Below are 20,253 nucleotides of genomic sequence, written 5' to 3'. Positions count from 1 at the left end.
TGTCATCCCTCCTTATTGTTGGTCAAAGATTGTTGTAAACATTCTGCGAGTTTTATTCAATATTTGGAGGATTGTTATGATGATGATGAATTCATGGATGAAGAAATTTTAGAAGCTCTTCATAACAATACATTTCAACACCAAGAAGAAAGGATAACATCCCATGAAATGCAGCATGAAAATCAGCAGGGTTTTACTTATGAAAATCATATTACATCCTCCGAGATTAATGTAGATATGCAACAAACTTGTCAGTCTTTAGATCATAATGAAGATGAAAATAATTGCAAACACCAAGAATAAATACTGGAAGAATTTTTTTATAACCCTCAGGCAGAGGAAAAGGTTGATCATTTATGTAATTCCTTGCAGCAGATTACTTCAAAGAATGATCATAATAGTGAGGAAAATTACATTGTCTATGGGAATCATGCAGAAAGGCAGTTGGATAGCATATCAAAGGAATTTTGTGTGGTTGAGAATCAGTTGTCTGAAGATATAGAATGTTATGATGATCATCAAAATAACCATGTCCTCTTTGACCCTATAAATGAATACATGGCAAAGTTTTGCACATCAGTATTTCATTTTCATTTGCATTATGAAGATCATATACATTATAAGTTGATTTGGTCATCTCACTATCATGGTTATTTTGAGGTTGAATGCAGTCAAGAGATTCAAGTGTCAGATCAGATCGATGACTGGCTTCATTGGAAATTTCATGTTCCTTGAGCTACAAGTGGAGATTGCAGCTGATAGGGTAGGTAGGAATGTGCAAATAAGCTCAGGGTAGGTTGGCTGAGCATCTATTTCAGTAGGTGCAATTTGAATTCTTCTTACAGAAATCTTTAAAGTCTTGAAGAGCAGATTGGGCAGAAGTTCAAAGTTTTATTCTAAAGGATGGATAGCGGCACTGGAGCTACAGGTTCTTAGTGTACCACAAGGGCACACTATCCCTAGTGGAGCCATTGTTATCACCCTGAAATCTTTGCTTCTAAACTTTGGAAAGTTCACCTTGTTTCTAGTCATAATCTTATAATAGGTTTTGAATCATCTCATATCAATAGTGTCATTCTCTTTTCCAAATAAAGTTTGACAGCCTCATTCCATGTCCTAGAAGCCTCACCATGTGTTTAGATGTCATATCTCACATCATTTTGAAGAAATTTTGAAATTAGCTACGAATCCACGTTTTCGTAGTGCAGACGGTGTACAAGCCTATTTTACGCTATGAAATCACTGAACTAGGAGTTTTAGTAGCGCGCTACGAAACCCCTGAAAAAACCTGTTTCAGCATAAAAGACTCTGTTTTCTACTTTTACTAGTCAACTTCCAGAAGGGTTCCTGAGCAGCTGAGAACTAAATTTTCAAAACTGAAAGAGGCTTTTCTTTCTAAAATACTAAAATACAAAAACCTCTTTCATTTTATTTCAATTCGTTCTGAGATGGAAGGAATTTATGGTTAAACTTGCACTACGAAACTGCTGAAAGTCAAGCTTTGTCTTCTGGTTTTAGCAGTCTTTTTCAAGATCAGTTTCTGGTCACAGGAAAAAGTATTTTGGAATTTTGAAGGATTTTTCTCTTCATAAACTCTCCATCTACAATAACCTATCTCAATTTCTTCATAAGTGCTTTCAGTTGGGAGATACTAATCTTTCTTTGAAACCCTAATTTCAGAGAACGAATTTTTCTTGTTTTACACATGTTTTTCAAGGACAGATTCTGGACAGCTGGAGAAGTTTTTTAAAAAACCAAGAGAATTTTTTGTTATAGACAGCATGGACTACAAAAACCTCCTTCAGTTTCATAAAATATTTCATGGATGAGAAGATAAAGGCTCTCTCCCACGTGCCAATTTTCAAGGATCCTAAACCTAAAAACAGGGAAACATGTTCCCTAATTTCTAGGGTTTATCATCGGCAGTAAGGTGACAACATTGGAGGCTTCATCAAATTCGACCTCATGAGATTTCAGCTGTCAAAGAATGCATTCAATGTTTAGTTAAGGTAGTTTAGTCATAACAAGGAGTTGTACTCCTAATTGTATTACGACTCTAGGACTGCTAGTTAGCTGTCATTTGTATTTAATAGTTTGTTTTATGGTTAGAATAGGTGTCACTCATAGAAATTCGAATTCTCTTGATGAGGGATGAGGGAATCCATATTGTAAATGCTATATATGAAGCAAGAGGTTGAATTAGCAAGGGGTTGGAGACTTTTTGGCTCAGCTGCTGCTCTATGTGCAGACTGTGTATATTTTTAACCTAATGCAGAATTTCTACTTAGACAACTCAAGATTCATGAAGAGTTCTTGTATGTTCTTGTTTTGATGGCATCTTCCAATACTTAAATTGTAGTGGTGTTTACTTATGATACTCAGAACTCATCAATGATGCTCTGACTTCCTTCATATATAAACTAACTGTGTTTCACTGTTTTATATTTGCATTTCTACACTTGAACTCTATAATGCCTTGACTTCCATGCTAGGTAGAATGTTTTGGCTTCACTACTCAGGATTCAAAGAGATTTTTTAATGTCCTATTGTCTCATATCTTTCCTCTTTCACTTACTTGCAGTGGTATGAATACATGTTACTTAGAACTCATCAATGATGCTCTAACTTCCTTCATGTATTTATAAACTGTGTTTCCATGCATTGTATCTTTGTTTTGTTGATGTATAAAAACTCTCTATGCCCTAACTTCATGTTAAGTTGATCTTGCTGTGGTACTGAAACATACTTTGACTCCATAGCCCAATGGTAACCAGCCTTCATCTTTCAACCTATAAACATATACAATCACAAACTATAGAGTTAGCCATCTATCCATATCTTTAATCAAAATCATTAACCCTTTGAGAGAGCCCTCTCAGGCTGAGGAGGCTAAGCCTTAGCTAAAAGATTGGTTTGAAATAGTTACACTGAGATAGTTTGATCAGCAGCCTATCAGGATCCTATTTTGGTGATAACAGGGTGCCACACAAGTTACAGGTGGGTGACAAAGTTTGGATACATTTTCATAAGGAGAGCCTCATTGGGCCCCACCGCAAGCTTCACCCATTCCGATATGGGCCATACACCATCACCAAGGCAGTAGGGGACAACTCCTTCGAGCTTAGTATTCCAACATTCCTTGGTATGTGCCCAGTGTTCAATGTGGACTCCCTTCGGCCCTACTTTCCACTATTGTTGGACACATCCGACATTGCAGAACATGGAAAATTTTAGGGGCGAATGTTCGCCCTTTGGGGGAATTAAGGGGTTTTAAATTTTTAGTGAGTGAATATTTTGTATCATAGTACATTTTTACAAATCACCTAAAATAGCCCACCTTATTTTAAGGGAGAGGGTAAAAAAGGTAAATTTAGCCCTTGAAATTAGGAGTTACAACCTTCCATTCGCCCTAATTTTCAAGAATAGGTTTTATTTAAGTGAATCCTATGGGCCAAATACCATATTTATAAAAGAGGTATGGTAAATTAATAAAAATATAAATAAATGAGAGGTATGGTAAATAAATAAAACATTTTTTATATTTACTCCATAAGTCACCTTATATACATGCAAGGGTGTAAACAAATAAAAATATAAGTAAAGTGGAGGTATGGTAAATAAATAAAACGTCTTTTATACTTACTCAAAAGGTATGGTAAATAAATAAAAATATAAATAAACTAGACATATGGTAAATAAATAAAACCTCTTTTTATATTTAGTCCATAACCCTCGTTCTATTTATGAAGGCTCAAAAAAGAGGTTTTATTTAAGTGAATCCTATGGGCCAAATACCATATTTGTAAAAGAGGTATGGTAAACAAATAAAACATTTTTTTATATTTACTTCATAAGTCACCTTATATTTACGAACACTCAAAAAATACGTGAAACCTATGGGCAAGATACTGTGGGACAAATACCATGGGCTAGATTATTATTAATACCATGCAAAAAAACATTATTAACCTAATAAAAATAAAAATGGCACATGGTATTGGCCCATGGTTTCACCAAAATGACACATGGTATTGACCCATGATATTCACCTGGAATGTAGCCTATTTAAATGGGGGAATTAAACCAGCATAGATCCATCTTTACTCTGGATCTAATAACCCCCAAGAGGTATCAAATATCGTGATATGCAAACTAGGATAGAGTGAAATAATATTTGATCCCTCTCGGGGCTTGGTGGATCAAGAGTAAAAATGGATGTTGTAATTTAATGTATGTTAAACATTTTAGCTTGGTTAAAATAAAAATCAACTATTAATTTTATTAACTTTTTATCAATTACTAATAGTAATTTTTAAGCTCCAGGTTTATGATAACCCATGGTATTGACCCATGGTAATACCATGGTATTCATGTGAGCATAGACTATTTAAAGGGGAAATTCTATCATCTTAGATCCATCTTAATTCTGGGTCTACCAATTTCTCAGAGGGATAAATAGATTTCATCCCCCTAAGAGTGGTAGATGTGGAGTTAAGATGGATATAGGTTGGTTTTTATGATAATGAAAATATTAAATAGAGTCACTTAGGAAATTATATTGTAAAAACATCTTAAGGTGAATGGTTAAAACATAGACATTGGACAAGTATATTTGTATACTTCTATTTTAAACTAAAACAAATCTAGGGCTAAAAGGAATGGATTGATTGCACTAGTCATCCTTCTATAACTTTCCAACATAGGCTGGAGTAAACGGATTGATTGCACTAGTCATCCTTCTATAACTTTCCAACATAGGCTGGAGTAAACAGTTTGTAATTTGGGTAATTTTTCTAACTGCAAACAGGAACATACTTGTGTATTGGCAGGGTGGTTACGAGGCCCCTAGAAGTGATGAATTTGAATTTTTCTTGGTTTTATATATAGTATTAGGTTTTTTCTCATGCTTTCTATGAATGACACGGGAGAATTTTATCCTACACCCACTAGGTTATCGATATGTAATTTCGGTAATTTTGATTTCAAAAGATATTTTAAAGAAATACAATGATTTCATTTGTGTATTCAATAAACACAATATTCTAATGGAATTTTGCATTTGTGGTTTACCTATACAGATTCCATGGAGAAGTATTAGTGGTGTGACATCAATTGTCCTCAAGTAGAGGCTTTAGTTTTACTCTTTTCTGGAAGTGTCATGGGTCCCGAAATGTTTTTTTTTTAATATTGTTTTATATATAATGTCTGCCAGACCCACCTAACAACAATTTATTCTACGGTAACTTGACATTTATAAGGGTTGTCATGCTACGTACTCTCATATATCTACACCCTCGAATTCAGTCCCATGGTTTAATTTCATTTGGCTGATGTGTAAAGACCGTATCGCCTCCCACACAGGGTTATCTGATCAGCCGGACCTACAAGAGATTGCCATGAATCTCAATCATCCATTTGTGTATATTTGATAGATGTCCTCAAATTGTCATTGCATAATTGATTAATCCGGTTGTATGGTTTGTGTGCATTTACTGTCTGTCCTGCCTGGCACATGACGTGGGCAGACAACAACTATCTCCTCGGGATCATCCTAGCATCTACGGCTATGCGGCTTGTACGTCGATCCAACGGCTGTGATGTGGATCTATCGGTTTAGCCTACCCTCGCGCCAACAGCCAGTCTCATTTTCGTGTAGAAGACTCTGGACAGTTTCTCCTTTCCCCTTTTCGTCTGCAGGCTTGTTATGTTCGGTTCCAGAGTTTTGTTTTGCTGAGGTGAGGAAGCATGGGAGGATTCTTAAGCTTTGCTTGGTCATCGAGCTGCAATACCAGGTACAACAAGAGGGTTTCCTAATGCAACTTACTCTATTTCATTCAAAGGTGATAACTGGTTCATGCATACTAATCACAGCTTAACCTATGGCCATGTTTCACAGTACTGTTGGCGGTCGGCGCTGGACGGTGAAGCATTCTTCGGCCTCACTGCCTGCCCCGAAATCTCCAGTATGCAACAAAAATTGTTCGCTTGTTGAAGCTTTTTGCTTGTTAAGAGTTCATAGGCTGGCTAAGTCTGGGTCTTTGCTTTGATACTCAGATTTCCGTGGCTCGCATGACCCACTGGGGTGACCCAGTTTGGGTCTCGGTGTCTATTCCTGTTAAGACTGTCTACTATGTGTAATTTATTATCATGTATCAGAATCTTAGCGAAGAAATGGCTGTTGAATTCCTCATTTTGTTTGATGAGCCATTCGGGAAAATATGTAAATTTTCTACCGATACCAGTAAGCTCCTTTTCAGAGTTTCTGGGTGGCCTCTTAATATGTTGTATATTTGGTTCTACTGTTCAACAGTTTACATGATTTACTGTTATTAGTTGATGGGGCTCAACTAGCTATATTTATTAATCTCATGGGATGGATCTTATCTTTATCACCATATGTTTCTTTCATGGTTTATGTTCTATTCCTATTACTCAAATGTTACTGTTATTGCCGCATTTTTGAACGTAACAATGGAAATGAGTTAACTTCGTTTCCCAAGAATGTTATGATCGTGCTGTTAGCAGGAGACTCTATATGTTTTTGTGCTCTACAGTCTGTCGTGTTTTTATGACAACTGCATAATTATCGTATGAATGCTATTGTACATTACAAATGTCGATTTATGGTATAAATCTCCATTCACAGTTGAATGTACTTAGCTGTTTGTTTTATATGTATATTGAGAAGAGGATCATCCTCGATCAAGACCCGAGCTTCATCTCAGCGCTACACGATTGAGACGTTGTCTCTAGTCAATCATAAAATCCTCTTTCGGGGTTATCTTTGTCTGTCTGGCACTTTCGTGACCAATGCCTCGAGGTTTCCGTTACTCTTCCTGTAGCTAAACCCTTCAGGTGGTATCTCCAAGCTAACCCTCGTCACTTCCTCACAGGAATGTCCGCTTCCCGGAGCAGAAGATTCTACTTCATGTCTGGACTGTCCGATGAACTATAACTAGGGTTATTGTTGTTTCACCCTCGTCCCACAGCATTGAGGTTTGGGGTAACTTTTCTTACTTCCCCATTCCCTAATTTCAACACTAAATCTTGCCTGTTTCCCAAGCGATGTATCTGGTAAATGCCAGGAGGGTCTTTGTTATAATTGCAGGGTGATACCCTCGTGTATAGCCGCTCATATGTGCATTAGTCCAACATCTAACGGACCGCCTTACTGTTTTTACAATACCACCCACCCATAGGGTTTCAGGTATCCCTCATTGCTATGCTTTCTTATGTCGCTCTACAGGGGATTTCTCTAGATGTCTGACAGGTGATGTTTTATTAAACCTCTTAAGAACTTACCGCTTCATATTATAGAATCGGCAAAGAAGATACTTTCAATACAATTTCCATAACATAAATTTTACAGTTAAGATCTTTCATCATGCAGGACTTATAGTAAAGACATTTCAATACAGTTCCCATCACATATAACTTACTGTGAAGATAGTTCAATACAGTTTACATCACATAAACTTACTGTGCAAACATTTCAATACAGTTTCCATAACAGTGTACAGCGAAATAATTCTATATGTCTCTTTTCCTACCCAAACTATATGCAGAATGATTAAGGGTATTTTTCCACTTACCTGTAATGCTTGTAACTTACAAATGCTCCAGAAGCTAGACCCCTCCATTCCTCCACTTCTGATTCACCTCCCAACCTTGAGATTCATCTTTCGAGACCAGAATCTCCCCCCTAGCTCTTGCCGGACCACAGCCCTCAGCAAGTTGCTCAAAACAGCGAGCAGGCTATCTGGTCATTACCAAACTTAGCCACCAGAATACCTCTGTCTTTTCTTTTCTTTTTCCTCGCCTTTACTACCCGTCCCTACAGTGCAGCCTAACCTCTTCCTCCCCTTTCCCCCAGGAAACCTTCCCGGTTAGGGGAGGTGGTTAGGGTTGCAGTTCATGCAACTGTTTTTCTCCAACTTCCCCCTCAGAAGTTGCCAGCATTTTTAAGAGACCATTTTCTAATTATAAAAAAAAATAATCATAATAATAATAATAATAATGCTGTTAAATTCCCAAAACACTTAATAATGTCATATTCAGTTTAACCATAGTAATTTTAAATATTACATCCTTCCTGGGGCATTACATCTCCCCCTCCTAAAATTGGACATTGTCCCAATGTCTGCTGACTAAGAACAGCTCTGGGTAAGCCTTTCTCATGAGCTATTCATCTTCCCAAGTGGCCTCGTCAGGCCCAAAGTGCTACCATTGCACTTTAATTTGGGTAATGGCTCGCTTCCGCAGCTGTACTTCTCTTTGGTCGAGAATGCTCAGCGGCTCGACCAGGATTTCACCTTCCAGTTCGACCTGCAATATACAAAGTTCTAAATCAGTTCTTATAAAGGAAACCTTTTAGACTGGTCTATTAGATCTAATCCTCACCTGTATATCTTACCATCGGATTACATGTTTAAGGTCATAAACATATTTTTTTAATACTGAGACGTGGAAAACATTATGGACTCGGATGTGACTTGGCAGGGCGAGCTGGTAAGCCACCGGCCCGATTCTTGCCAAGACCTGAAATGGCCCACAATATCGGGGTGCCAATTTGGCACATCCGCCCCACTACAATGTACTCTTTCTGGCTTGGATCTTCACATAAACATGATCACCGACTTGGTATTCTTTGAACCTCCTTTTCCGGTTGTTAACACCCAGGTTGTTCCCTATGACTCCCAAGGGAATACGGCCGGGGTAACCACTAACCAATCTTTGGATCACTGTTTCTAGCCAGACTGTGATCAGAGAGGGCTCTCTCTTTATGATTTGTAACTGTTTATGATAGGGTTTTAGGCTAGCTATTATACACTGGTTTTGTTTATGTTTTGGTTGATGAAACTCCTTTTAGATTCTAGTGATGTAGTTTTCAGAGAGACTGAATACCATTGGGCAATGGAGTCTGTGGCTATATGTGTTTGAAACTTTGAGATGAAAGATGGGACTTACAGGGCCATTTGAGTGTTTAATAGAACAGTTTTTGATTAAATGACTGGAAACAGGTAACACAAACAGCGAAAGCATTTAAGAATTTTCACTTATTGTTTAAATATTTCCAACACACAGGTTTAAGAGAAGAAGACAGATGTCTCAGGGGCAAAAATTGAATCCCTGGGAATGTCTATCACAGCAAAAGACACAGTTTTGAAATGCAGCAATTAAGAATTACAATTCTGTCACTGTATCTGAGGAAAACATGTATAATAGCTCAGTTTGAGTCCAGGGTAATCATGGGTTAAGTCCTGGAACTATCCTTTCACCTTGCTATCAAGTGTAAAACATTTAAACAACAAAAGAGAACAAAAGACTCGAAAACATATAACAAAGAGATTTGAGAATACTTATTGTTTTATGCAACACCCTGGAATCCTGTAACATTCATCTTTCACCACAATGCATCAAAGAACACCAAGCCTTGGAAATTCCATTATTCCTTTGTATTACTTCTCTGAAAATATTACAATGAGCGAGAGCTCTTCAAAGAAAATTGCAACAACCCCTTCAACTGCTGTGAAGGGTCAATATATACTTGCGGTGATTTACAAAATATCTGAGTTCTGAGTTATCTCAGATTTTACATTCTTACCAACTACTTAAGATATTATGACCAAAATTTAATACAGCATTGATTACAGAGTACAGGCATTTCAATGCTCTGTCAGAAGATATTTTAGCCTTTGGGAACAGCTAAGTCGGTCGAGATATTCTGAATAAATGCTGGAAGATCTGTCTTTAAGGCTTTGTACGCTGTATCCTGGACTTGTCACCTGTGATTGTGACTGCTGCTTGTGGCGAGTTAATGGTCCTGCTGAGTTGGCTCAGCTTCTGCCTCTTCCCTGTAGATCTCTTTCTTCAAAATTGTGCCTGCGCATGTATGCTTATTTGCCTGTAGAAATGGCGTTACTGATTCTGGCCTGACAAAACTGTCTGTGTCAAATTTCTCCAGGCATCCTGTGTGGGCAGTTGGTGTGCTAAGATTGCCCCTAGAGTTTCATCTGCTTCTGTGAATTTGAAGAAGTTAGGTGGTGTATCAAACAGATGGTCAACTTCATTCATGAGGAAAAACAGGTTCTCCACCCTGTCATACATACTTTGCCCGGTGGCTGGCCCTAGCTCTGCTGAAGTGCTGGGTGGTTGTGCAATCTCTGCTACTGCCTGGGCATCAATTCTCTTATTGTAATTCTCTAGGGTGAGCAGTCTTCCTACACTGCTTAAAATGCTGGGGAGGCCTCTGTTTTGTAGTGCCACGAACTTTTCCAGGAATCTGTTGATTTCAGTTTGCATATCCTGTGTCCTCCTCTCCAGTGTTCCAACCAGGTTCCTCAATGTTATGACTCTCTTGGCTACAGCAATTGTTTCTGTCCTGTTGGTGATTCCCATGACAGCTAATTGAGAGCTAGTCTTATAGTTTAGAGTATTGATTATCCTAGTAGCAGCTTCTGGGATGTGTCCAAGGCTTGCCCTGGCCCTCTGTATTTCTCTGTTTGCTTTAGTGATGAGCACCATTTGCTCATCCATGGTCTCAATATATTGCCACTGGTTGGCAATGGACCGCCCAATGTTGCTCCATAGCACTGCTTTCATTTCAGCTGTCACTTTTTCTAGTGCAAGCTCTTTCTCTAGTTCAGCAATTCTCCTCTTAAGAGCTTTTACCTCTCTGTCCTTGGCTGCCTCATTCTGTTTGCTCTTGTCAAACCTTTCATTTACCTTAGTCAAGGTTTTCTTAAGCTCATCCAGCTCTTTCATTTGAGATTCCATGGCTTGGATCTCATCTTGCAGCTTTTGCATGTCTAAACTAGCAGCCTGTTCTGATGTTGTAGTTGTTGCTGCTGTGGATGGCGCTGTAGTTGGTGCTGTAGCTTCTGTTTGCTGAGGAGGAGGAGTAGTCTTTGGAGGGACTTCCTCAAGATTTATTATCACAGGAGGAGGCTGGGAGGGTTGGCCCTCTTCTCTTTGCTTCAGTGCTTCTTGTAGTGTTGCCTTTGCAGCTTCAGTTTGTCCTAGCTGGTCTTGAGTCCTAACCAGCTCTTTGTATAGGGATACCAGCAGGTCTGTAGTATCCTTTTCTTGCCTTTGCTGGGCAACTTCATCTGTTTGTGGATGGATGGTGGCCGGGAGTTTGATTTTCTTTCTTAGGGCTGCCATGTCTGCATCCCTTATCTTCAGGAGCTCTTGGATGCCTTTGACATCTTTAGGATCATGCCCTATATCTATAATTACCTCTTCCAAGGACTTGATCCTGTTGTCCTTGGCTTGTGATGATGCTCTTTCTAATTCCAACTGAGAAGCTGTGTTATCCAGGCTGCTCTTTAGTTTGTAGTTCTCCAATGTCTCATCGGCCAGGGAGGCATACACCATTTCACCAGTTTGTTTATGTAATTCAATCTTGTCCATAGGGTGTATGTCTTTGGCAAGAACCTCCATGTTGGTTCTTAGATAGTCCGAGGTGGACTGAGGATGCAAAGTTGTGGGCATGAAGTGGCTCATTATCATTTTGCCTTCGCTCACATCGAAAGCAGACATGAGTCTCTGCTGGTTGCTAGGAGCTAGTTTTAACAAGTGATCATAGAGCTGCACTTTTATGGGATCACTCCTCCTTTTGATGTCAATGAACTGCTGCTTTATACTTAACTGCTCCTCTCTATGTTGATCGGAGCAGCTGACCTCTCCTCCCATAGTCATGTCATGTCCACGCTGAGATGAGCTGGCCGAAAGTTCTCCACTGGGTGGGCCCATGCCCATGGCTTGCCTTACTGCTATGTCCTCCTCTTGGGAGTCATTCAGTCTTTGTCTCTTCTCTCCTCTGATGAAGGATGAGGTGTGGGGGGTCTCTCTTTCCCTTTTCCTAGTCACATCCTCCTTCTGTGGTGTTTGGAGGACTGAGGTGTCTACATTGGTGTCTGTCCTGGGAGGCACCTCTGTTTGGGGCTGCTGCTCAGTGTTACTAGGTAAATCTGTCCCCTTTTCCTGCTGCAAGGGCTGCTGTTCACTGGACTGTGCTTTTTCTTGTTGCTGCCCCAGTTCTTGCTGTTCCATTTCTTCTTGCTGCTGTAGCAAGGTGTCAACTTGTTCCTCTGTCAATACAGGTGGTTGTTCCACCTGTTTACCTTTGTCTTTGCCTGCTGCCTGGGATGTCTTCTCAGTGGTTTGCTGCTGTGCTGCTGAAGATCTAGCAGCTGTTCCAATTTGCTTTCTGTAGGAGAGGGGCACCTGTCCACAAGTTTCCAAGTCAGTTTCTTTTTGCACATTCCTAGCTTCTTTCTCAAGTAGTTCTACCTCAGTGAGTTGTTCTACTAGTGTACCCTCTTCCCAATCTAGTGCATTGGCACACTGTTCAATTTCAGGTTGTCTTTTATGTGCATAGTTGCCCAATTTGTATCTAATTCTCCTGAGGGAGATAGAATGATTGGGGTCATAAGGAATCCACTCAAAACTGGTCTGCAATCTGAGGCCTTCCAGGATGCTGTGTGCCTCTTTCCACCCTTCCTCTTTCTTGTTATACAGGAAGGAACCTAGCTGGCTTCTTACCTTCAATTGTGACTTCTTGTTTCTACTCTGAAAGTGAAGGTAATCTGAGTTCCCAAACTGCCTGAAATATTCTAAGGCAAAAAGCCTCATGGGGACATACCTTGGCAACCTAAATGGGTTCAATTCACAGCCATATATCCTAATGACTGTGTGGTTCTGGTAGAAGTACCAGTTGCCAATATTGTAAGATTTGTTCAAATGTAGAATCCTCTTCATTTCATCGGTTAATCTAGGAGGAGGAGTACCTTGCAGCGCTGTTAGGGCTGGATGAACAAATAAATCAATAAAATCACAGTATGTATAGGGTGATACTGAGGTAGAATGAAAAACAGAGGTCCAGAAAACAACTGATCTTGGGATTCCTTGGGCATTGAGTGGCCTCAAAGGAACAGAGAAGGTAGCTGGCTGATAGAAAAGGAATAAATGATATATATAGGAGCTGTACCTGAACAGTCTCTCCCTTTTCAGATTCATGAACTGCTCATGGATTTTCTCTGCTATGTAAGTTGCATAATCATATTGCACAGCTGGAGGTTTACCAGGGGCAAACATAGACAACATTGCCATTATGCTGTCATCTACGTCTTCCAACCCCCTGAATCCTAGGACATAGCCAATTAGATCCACCAACATTCTGCCCAACTCATTTAGATAGTGGTACCCAATAGGAGGGGTTCTGACTGTTTCAGAGCCTGGTGTGACAAACAGTTGGTTGATTTTGACAATCTGGTCACTGGACAGCTTGCTCCCTCTGTTTATCAGATTCTGCATAGATAGAGGGGTCAATTTCTTGGCTGTATTGAAGCGCAGCATCTGGTTTATGCTCTCTGGGGTGATCTGGAACAGGACTGGGCCTGTGGGGCTTATGACTGCTCTTTGGCTGGGGTCATAGCATTCCTGGCAGCTATAAATAAGCTCTGGCATTGGATTGACTTGGGGAAGGTTGTATATGGGCAAATTTGACTCCCAAATCCCCAAGATATCTGCCCCACTGAGGTGCTGGGCTCTTAGTTCATTCAACATTAGCACATTATACTTGGTTCCCATGGGGAACCAATCCAGCATTTGGTAGTCCATGTCCCCCAGGGCTTTCCATGCTAGTTCCTGGTGAGGGGCATTGATGGGCTTAATATTTAGTGCAATAGGAGTCTCCATAGCTCTTCAAGTTGCAAGAATTGTAGGTAGACAGGTGGAATGGCAAAAACACAGTCTGGAGGCAGTCCTCTGTAGAAACAGATGAGGTTTTGAGTGTTCAAGGGGAATTCTCTCAATAGCAATTGAAATACTACTGGAGTCTAGTGACAGAACCTCTCTGTGGTCTAACTGAACTCTCCAACCGGGTGAATTATGTCTATTAGGAATTCTGCTGGGAAAACGCAGAATTACAGAGGTTACATGCGAATTGCAGGTTTCTAAAGCTCTGCCGGTGTTTCTTGGCCCTCACAATGACAATGGTGGATGAATGGAGGGAAATGAACGGTGTAAATATCGTTTTTATGGTTCTATTATCCCTCTGAGCAAATCTGAGCTTAATGAAGGTCGTATGGAGGGCGAAACGGTCTAAATACCTGTAATTCGACGAGCAGAGGTTGAACCAAAGGTGCACAGTCGCTGCTTGAGGAGGTCGCCCGGGCTAATTGACTGATTGGCGAAAATTTGAGTTCAAACGGTCATGCAGAGCGTTCAACAGAAATCACAGTAAAATGGTAAAAACACGGGTAAAATTGGTAAATATGGGTTATTTTACCAATTTGGCGCTTTTTTCTGCTGACGTCAGCATGACGTCATTGGTGGGTCATGGTGAGGTGACGTCAGCTGACGTCATCGGGCGACGTGGCAGTGGGTGACTGGTCAAAGGGGCGGTGAGGTGGCAACCCAGTCAGCAGTGAGGTGGACCCATACGAGAGGCAGGTACGAGCAGGCAATGACGTGGCGGCGAGTCAGCGGCGGGTAGGTGGCGGTTAAAGTGCAGCGGTCACGGTTAAAGCCTTAACCGCCGCGGTTTCTCGGGGCGGTTTAGGTACGGCGCAGAGGATGTCAGAGCGGGCTCCGAGATGGTTCAACGGTTGACGCGTGGAGGAGGCGTGACAAGGCGCAACGTCACTTTCCCGGAGGTTAACGTGCCGCCACAGGAAGCGCTCCGATATTGATGTGGGCCGTCGGATCTGATGGGCTTGATCCGACGGCTGGCGGAGGGGAAACATGCGCCTTTAATACTGCGGGCGGAAAAATCAAACTTTATGGGTTTTATGTGGGTTTTTGCAAATGTTTTGATTAACCAACCATGCGGTAGGATTGGGAAACGTGCCAGAGGCGGGTATTAGCCTTTGCAAAGGTTTTATATGCCAAAGGGGTTTGGAGAGGGGTTTTATCAGTGCAGAGGTGATTTGAGGGCAAATTGACTTGCAGCAAAGGGAAAATAGGGTGGAATAGGTTCACCAAAGTGGCCAGATGCCATTTTGGTCCCTTTTGAACAATACACGGCTATTATGCCTAGGGGAGGGAATATACATAAGATTTGGGGTTTTATACACCTTAGTGTTAATAATATTAGGGGTGGGGGTAAGATAAGGGAGGTTATATAGTAGAATTAGGAGTTAATATGAATGAAGGAGGGGAATTAGAAAGGGGGTGTTAGTGATAGACTAGAGAGGGAAAGAATAGAAGTTAGTGATCCTCTTTGCTGTAATTTCATGGAATTCACCACTTTGTTTGCTGATAGCTTTATTGCCTTGGCAAGAGACCTATTGATGCCTGTGTAATGGTGATCATATTCTTTCTGCAACCACAACTGCCTACCCAACTATTTTCCTAGCATTTTTTGTTTCTTCTTGGAGGGGCACTTGGACTTGCAACCCTCAATTGCCTTTTCTTTTCTTTGGCCTTTTCCTTTTCTCTCTATCTACTTCTACCCTTATGTCTTCCAAGGTCCCAGATTAAACTTTTTGGGAACCTTTGCTTCTCTACCTGAACTACTTGTCTGCCAAGATTAAGCTGTTTGGACAGACCTCTTTCTCTATTCTACAACACAAAATTGAAACATGGCATGATCCAGATTAAACTGTTGAATCATCCACAAAATTTGAAATAAGGTCCTCAATACTTGAAACACTTCACCCAGCTCTTGCTTTCTAGGAAATATGGGATCTTTGGGATACCAAAGCAGAGCATATTTGGCTTTTCTCTTGTCAATCATGAAATATGAAACCTATTACTATAGGTATCCAACACCGGTCAGAAAAGTTCTTTTGCCGATCTTGAGCAGCCTTTAAATTAGCGTGTACCCTTTTTACCATATTCTCCATTTCCTTGAGCATTTCTAGCCCTAGTCTTAATTTGTCTTCAGGTCCACTCCAGCTTGAGGGTGTGCGGCACTTCCGTCCATATAGGATCTCAAAAGGACTCATTTTTGTCAAAGTATGATACCTGTTGTTGTATGCAAATTCAACCAGGTGCAAATACTCCTCCCACTGCGTTGGTTGCAGCATTACATAAGCTCTCGACATGTCTTCTACCACTTGGTTCACTCGCTCCGTTTGTCTGTCTGTCTGGGGGTGATACGCTGTATTGAAGTTTAGCTGAGTCCCCAATTCCGCAAATAATGTCCTCCAAAAGGCCGACGTGAATTTCACGTCACGATCTGATATTATCATCTTTGGGAGTCCATGTAATTTGAACACGTTCTGCATAAAAATATGAGCGATCTGTGCAGTCCTGTAGGTGGATTGCACAAGTATAAAATGTGTGGCTTTACTCAACTTGTCTACCACCACCATAATAGAATCATGATTCTTCTTTGTTTTAGGCAGCCCGGTGATGAAATCCATAGAAATGGTTTCCCATTTCCATTCCGGAATGGGTAATGGTTGCAGTAGCCCCACTGGATGCTAATGTTCTGCCTTAATTTGTTAACACTCTAAGCACCGTGCCAAATACTCAGCCACATTCCTCTTCATTCCCGACCAATAGTAATTCTTCCGAATTGCAGTAATCATTTTTTGGTAACCTGGGTGTCCAGAATAATGACTGATGTGGAATTCATCCAAAATCAGATTTTTAATGCTGTTTTGATCAGGTACATATAGCCTTTTCTTGTAGTACAACACTCCCGCATCATCTATCTCATATCCTTGCTGATTCTTCTCACTGGTAGACTGTTGTACTTGCTGTTTTATTTGCTGATATTCAACATCTTGTTCTGCTGCCTTTTTTACCATTTCTTCGAAGGGGCTTTTCCATTCGCTGAAAGAAATTTCATACAAACATTGCACCTTTCGGCTTAAGGCATCTGCCACCCGATTTTCCTTCCCTTTCAAATGTCTGATTTCAAAGTCAAAACTGCTTAGGAAGTCCACCCACCGCGCTTGCCTGGCATTTAAAGTGGGCTGGCTGAAATAATTGGTTAGACTGTGGTGGTCAGTCAATAACAGAAATTTTCTGCCCATAAGATAATGCCGCCACATCTTCAAAGCGTGTATAACGGTAGCCAACTCTAAGTCGTAAGCGGAATACTTCTACTCATGCTCCTTGAGTTTCCTGGACTCATACGCAATCACTTTCCCCTCTTGCATCAACACACCTCCCATGCCCTCCTTGCTTGCGTCAGTACACACCACATAGTCCTTATTAGGATCCGCTATGCTTAAAATGGGTGTTGTGGTGAGTAGATGTTTTAACTGCTCAAAGCTCCTTTGACATTCTGGGGTCCATTTGAATACTCTCCCCTTTTTCTGTAAAGAGGTGATAGGATACGCTACTTTAGAGAAGCCTCCCACAAATCGTCTGTAATATCCGGCTAACCCCATAAAGGACCTGATATCTGCTACATCTTTCGGTACGGGCCATTCCATGATGGTTCATATCTTCTCTGGGTCCACCGCAATCCATTCCTTTGTGATTATATGACCCAGATATTGGATTCCTTCCTTGAAGAAGTCGCACTTACTGAACTTAGCATATAACTGGTGTTCTCGGAGAGTTTGCAGCACCGATTTGAGGTGTTCCTTGTGCTCTTCCATAGTGTGGGAATATATCAGTATATCATCAATAAATATCAGTACAAATCTATCCAGATATCGATGGAATATGCTGTTCATCAAGCACATGAAAGTTGCAGGGGCGTTAGTTAACCCAAAGGGTAACACCACAAATTCGTAATGGCCATACCTTGTCTTAAAAGTTGTTTTAGCTATGTCTTCCTCCTTAATCATGATCTGATGGTAGCCTGATCGCAAGTTGATCTTAGAGAACACTGTTGCACCTTTCACTTGATCAAAAAGTTCATCAATCCGTGGTAGAGGATACTTGTTTTTGATTGTCAGCTTGTTCAGCTGATGATAATCTATACACATGCGAAGGGTTCCGTCTTTTTTCTTGACGAATAGTACCGGGGCTCCCCACGGAGACACACTGGGGCGAATATAATCTTTTTCTAGCAGTTCCTGTAACTGCATTTTTAATTCTGTCAGCTCAGGTACACTCATTCTATAGGGTGCTCTTGACACAAGTGCTGCCCCTGGTACCAATTCTATGGTAAAGTCTATATCCCTCTTAGGCGGCAGTCCGGGAATCTCATCTGGAAACACATCCTCAAATTCTTGTATTACAGGGATGTTATCTAGTGTGGTTGTTTTATCCTTTGAATCAGCATAGCCCACTTGGATGGCATAAATCTGACACCCCTTTCTGATGCATTTTGCTAGCTGGGATGTAGTTATTGGTCGAACCTGCGCTGGTCGCTTAATTCCTTGCATCTCTTGCCTAACTCCATGTTCATCCCGATAGTAAATAATCTTTGTCTTGCAGTCAACCAATGACCAGTGCTTTTCTAACCCGTCCATACCGATCAGAATGTCATATGAGCCAAGGGGAAGCACATTTAGATCAGCCATTACTGGCTGTCCTGCTATTGTGAAAGAGCAGTCATTGACTTTTGCCAATACTCGCCTCTTGGCCCCTGTAGCCAGTTGTACTAGCCATGGATTTTTGAATTTAACAGATTGCAATTTACAATGTTCCACTATCTTTGGACTAATGTAGCTTAGGGTGGCCACAAGGTCAATTAAAACAGCTACAGTAAGGTCTGAGATTTTACCTTCAAATTCGACCATGGTCAGCTGGTACTCCGCCTGGCGATCATCCAGGGCCGCATTAATCCTTGGTACGCTTCGTCCTACATCGCCGATTGTCGATTCTTCATGGATTTGGGATAACTGTTCGGTCCCCTTACGCTGCAGATAGTTTTTGACGTAATGAGGCCCTCCACAGCCCCAACATTGTACTGGGGGCCTCACTGCCCCTTCACTGTCCAATCTTGTAGACTGCTCGCTCACTCTAGACTCACTGGCTAGCTTGAATTTGGATGAACTTCTCGGTTCCATTCTATTGTTCTGTCCCTTACCGTTTCCCTTGCTTCCACCACTGCGATTCCCTTTGTTGTTTCCGGCTGGCTTATGGCCTCTTTTTTCATTCCATCTCCTGCTAGAAGCTTCTCCTTTCTATTTGTTCTGCTAGTAGCAGATTCTGGCTTTACGAATAGCCTCGTCCATCATCTTCGGATTGTCAAACTCAATCCTTTCCCGCATATACAACGGCAAACTGCTAACAAACCTTTGCACCTTAGCCTTCTCCTCTCTAATATACGGCACATAACAAAGCAAGGAAGTAAAACGGGTAATAAACTCGTCCATGGTTTGTTGTCCCAACTGCAAGTCATGGAACTCTCTTGCCTTTTCATTGTAGAAGCGCTTGGTCAGATATCTTTCTTTGAAGTACCTTTGGAAATTTTCCCAAGTTATGGTCTGCTCGGTCGCTCCTTTCACAATCTTAAATTCCTCCCACCACAGGGTAGCTTTTCCCTGTAGTTGGAAAATGGCCAGCCGAGCCTTAAGGTTATGATCGTACTTGTATATCTGAAAATATTTGTTCATATTAATTAACCATGCTTCAGCTGCTTCTTCCTATTTCCCATCAAAGTGTGGCGGTTTAATCTTACGAAACTCTCTTTGCAACTCTATCCGTTGCCTTTTTGAAGTCTGCTGTTCAGATGCATTATCAGATCGTTCCTCCCTCTCTTCCGACCTTTCAGGATCCATATGATGGTCTCGTTCTTTCGACATCCTCTGCTGCTCTATACTAGGATTAGTTGGTGGTTGGTTGTGTTTGTCAGATAAACTTTTTAGAATTCTTTCTTGTTCCATTGTTAGTCGTGCATTATCTTCCCGTAACCTGGCCATTTCGTTTTTCAATTCCTGCACCGTCTCCAAAATAGCCATGTTTGTATTTCAAGCCTCCTCACCGAGTTGTACCCATAACTCAGGGTTGCTCTCAGGTCCAGGTACAGGTCCCTGGCCCATTGCATACCTGCGGGAAGCACTGTCCGCTCTTCTCATGTTGTGAGTCTTCCGGTTCCTGGTTTTGTCCTTAACATTGATAAGATGACAACAAGAAAGAAACAAAAATTAGCACACCAACTGCATTCCGTGAATTGCACAATAAAATAAAATTGTATGTATCAGTTTTTTTTTTTTGACTCACTTCCCATTCCCAGAGGCCTCAGTTTTGTAACTAGGCTCTGATACCACTTGTCATGGGTCCCGAAATGTTTTTTTTTTAATATTGTTTTATATATAATGTCTGCCAGACCCACCTAACAACAATTTATTCTACGGTAACTTGACATTTATAAGGGTTGTCATGCTACCTACT

General features: G+C 41.0%; 1 protein-coding gene across 1 annotated transcript; it reads right to left on the bottom strand.

Annotated features, from left to right (window-relative positions):
* Positions 1 to 19,055: 19,055 nt before the first annotated feature.
* Positions 19,056 to 19,475, bottom strand: LOC149159377 (uncharacterized). The gene has a single exon (XM_089434281.1). It carries the CDS (start codon positions 19,473 to 19,475, stop codon positions 19,056 to 19,058), a length of 420 nt encoding a protein of 139 aa, XP_089290407.1.
* Positions 19,476 to 20,253: the final 778 nt, after the last annotated feature.

The sequence above is a fragment of the Pinus tabuliformis genome, chromosome 5_2 (assembly GCF_031772625.1).
Source record: "Pinus tabuliformis cultivar Carrire ecotype Pingquan chromosome 5_2, CPIR1, whole genome shotgun sequence".
NCBI lineage: Eukaryota > Viridiplantae > Streptophyta > Pinopsida > Pinales > Pinaceae > Pinus > Pinus tabuliformis.
The sequence above is the reverse complement of the archived record's forward strand: the minus strand, read 5'-3'. Positions and strand labels throughout refer to the sequence as shown.

Coding starts and splice junctions, on each gene's coding strand:
- LOC149159377 (XM_089434281.1), bottom strand. CDS start 19,475: ATGAACAAATATTTTCAGATATACAAGTACGATCATAACCTTAAGGCT.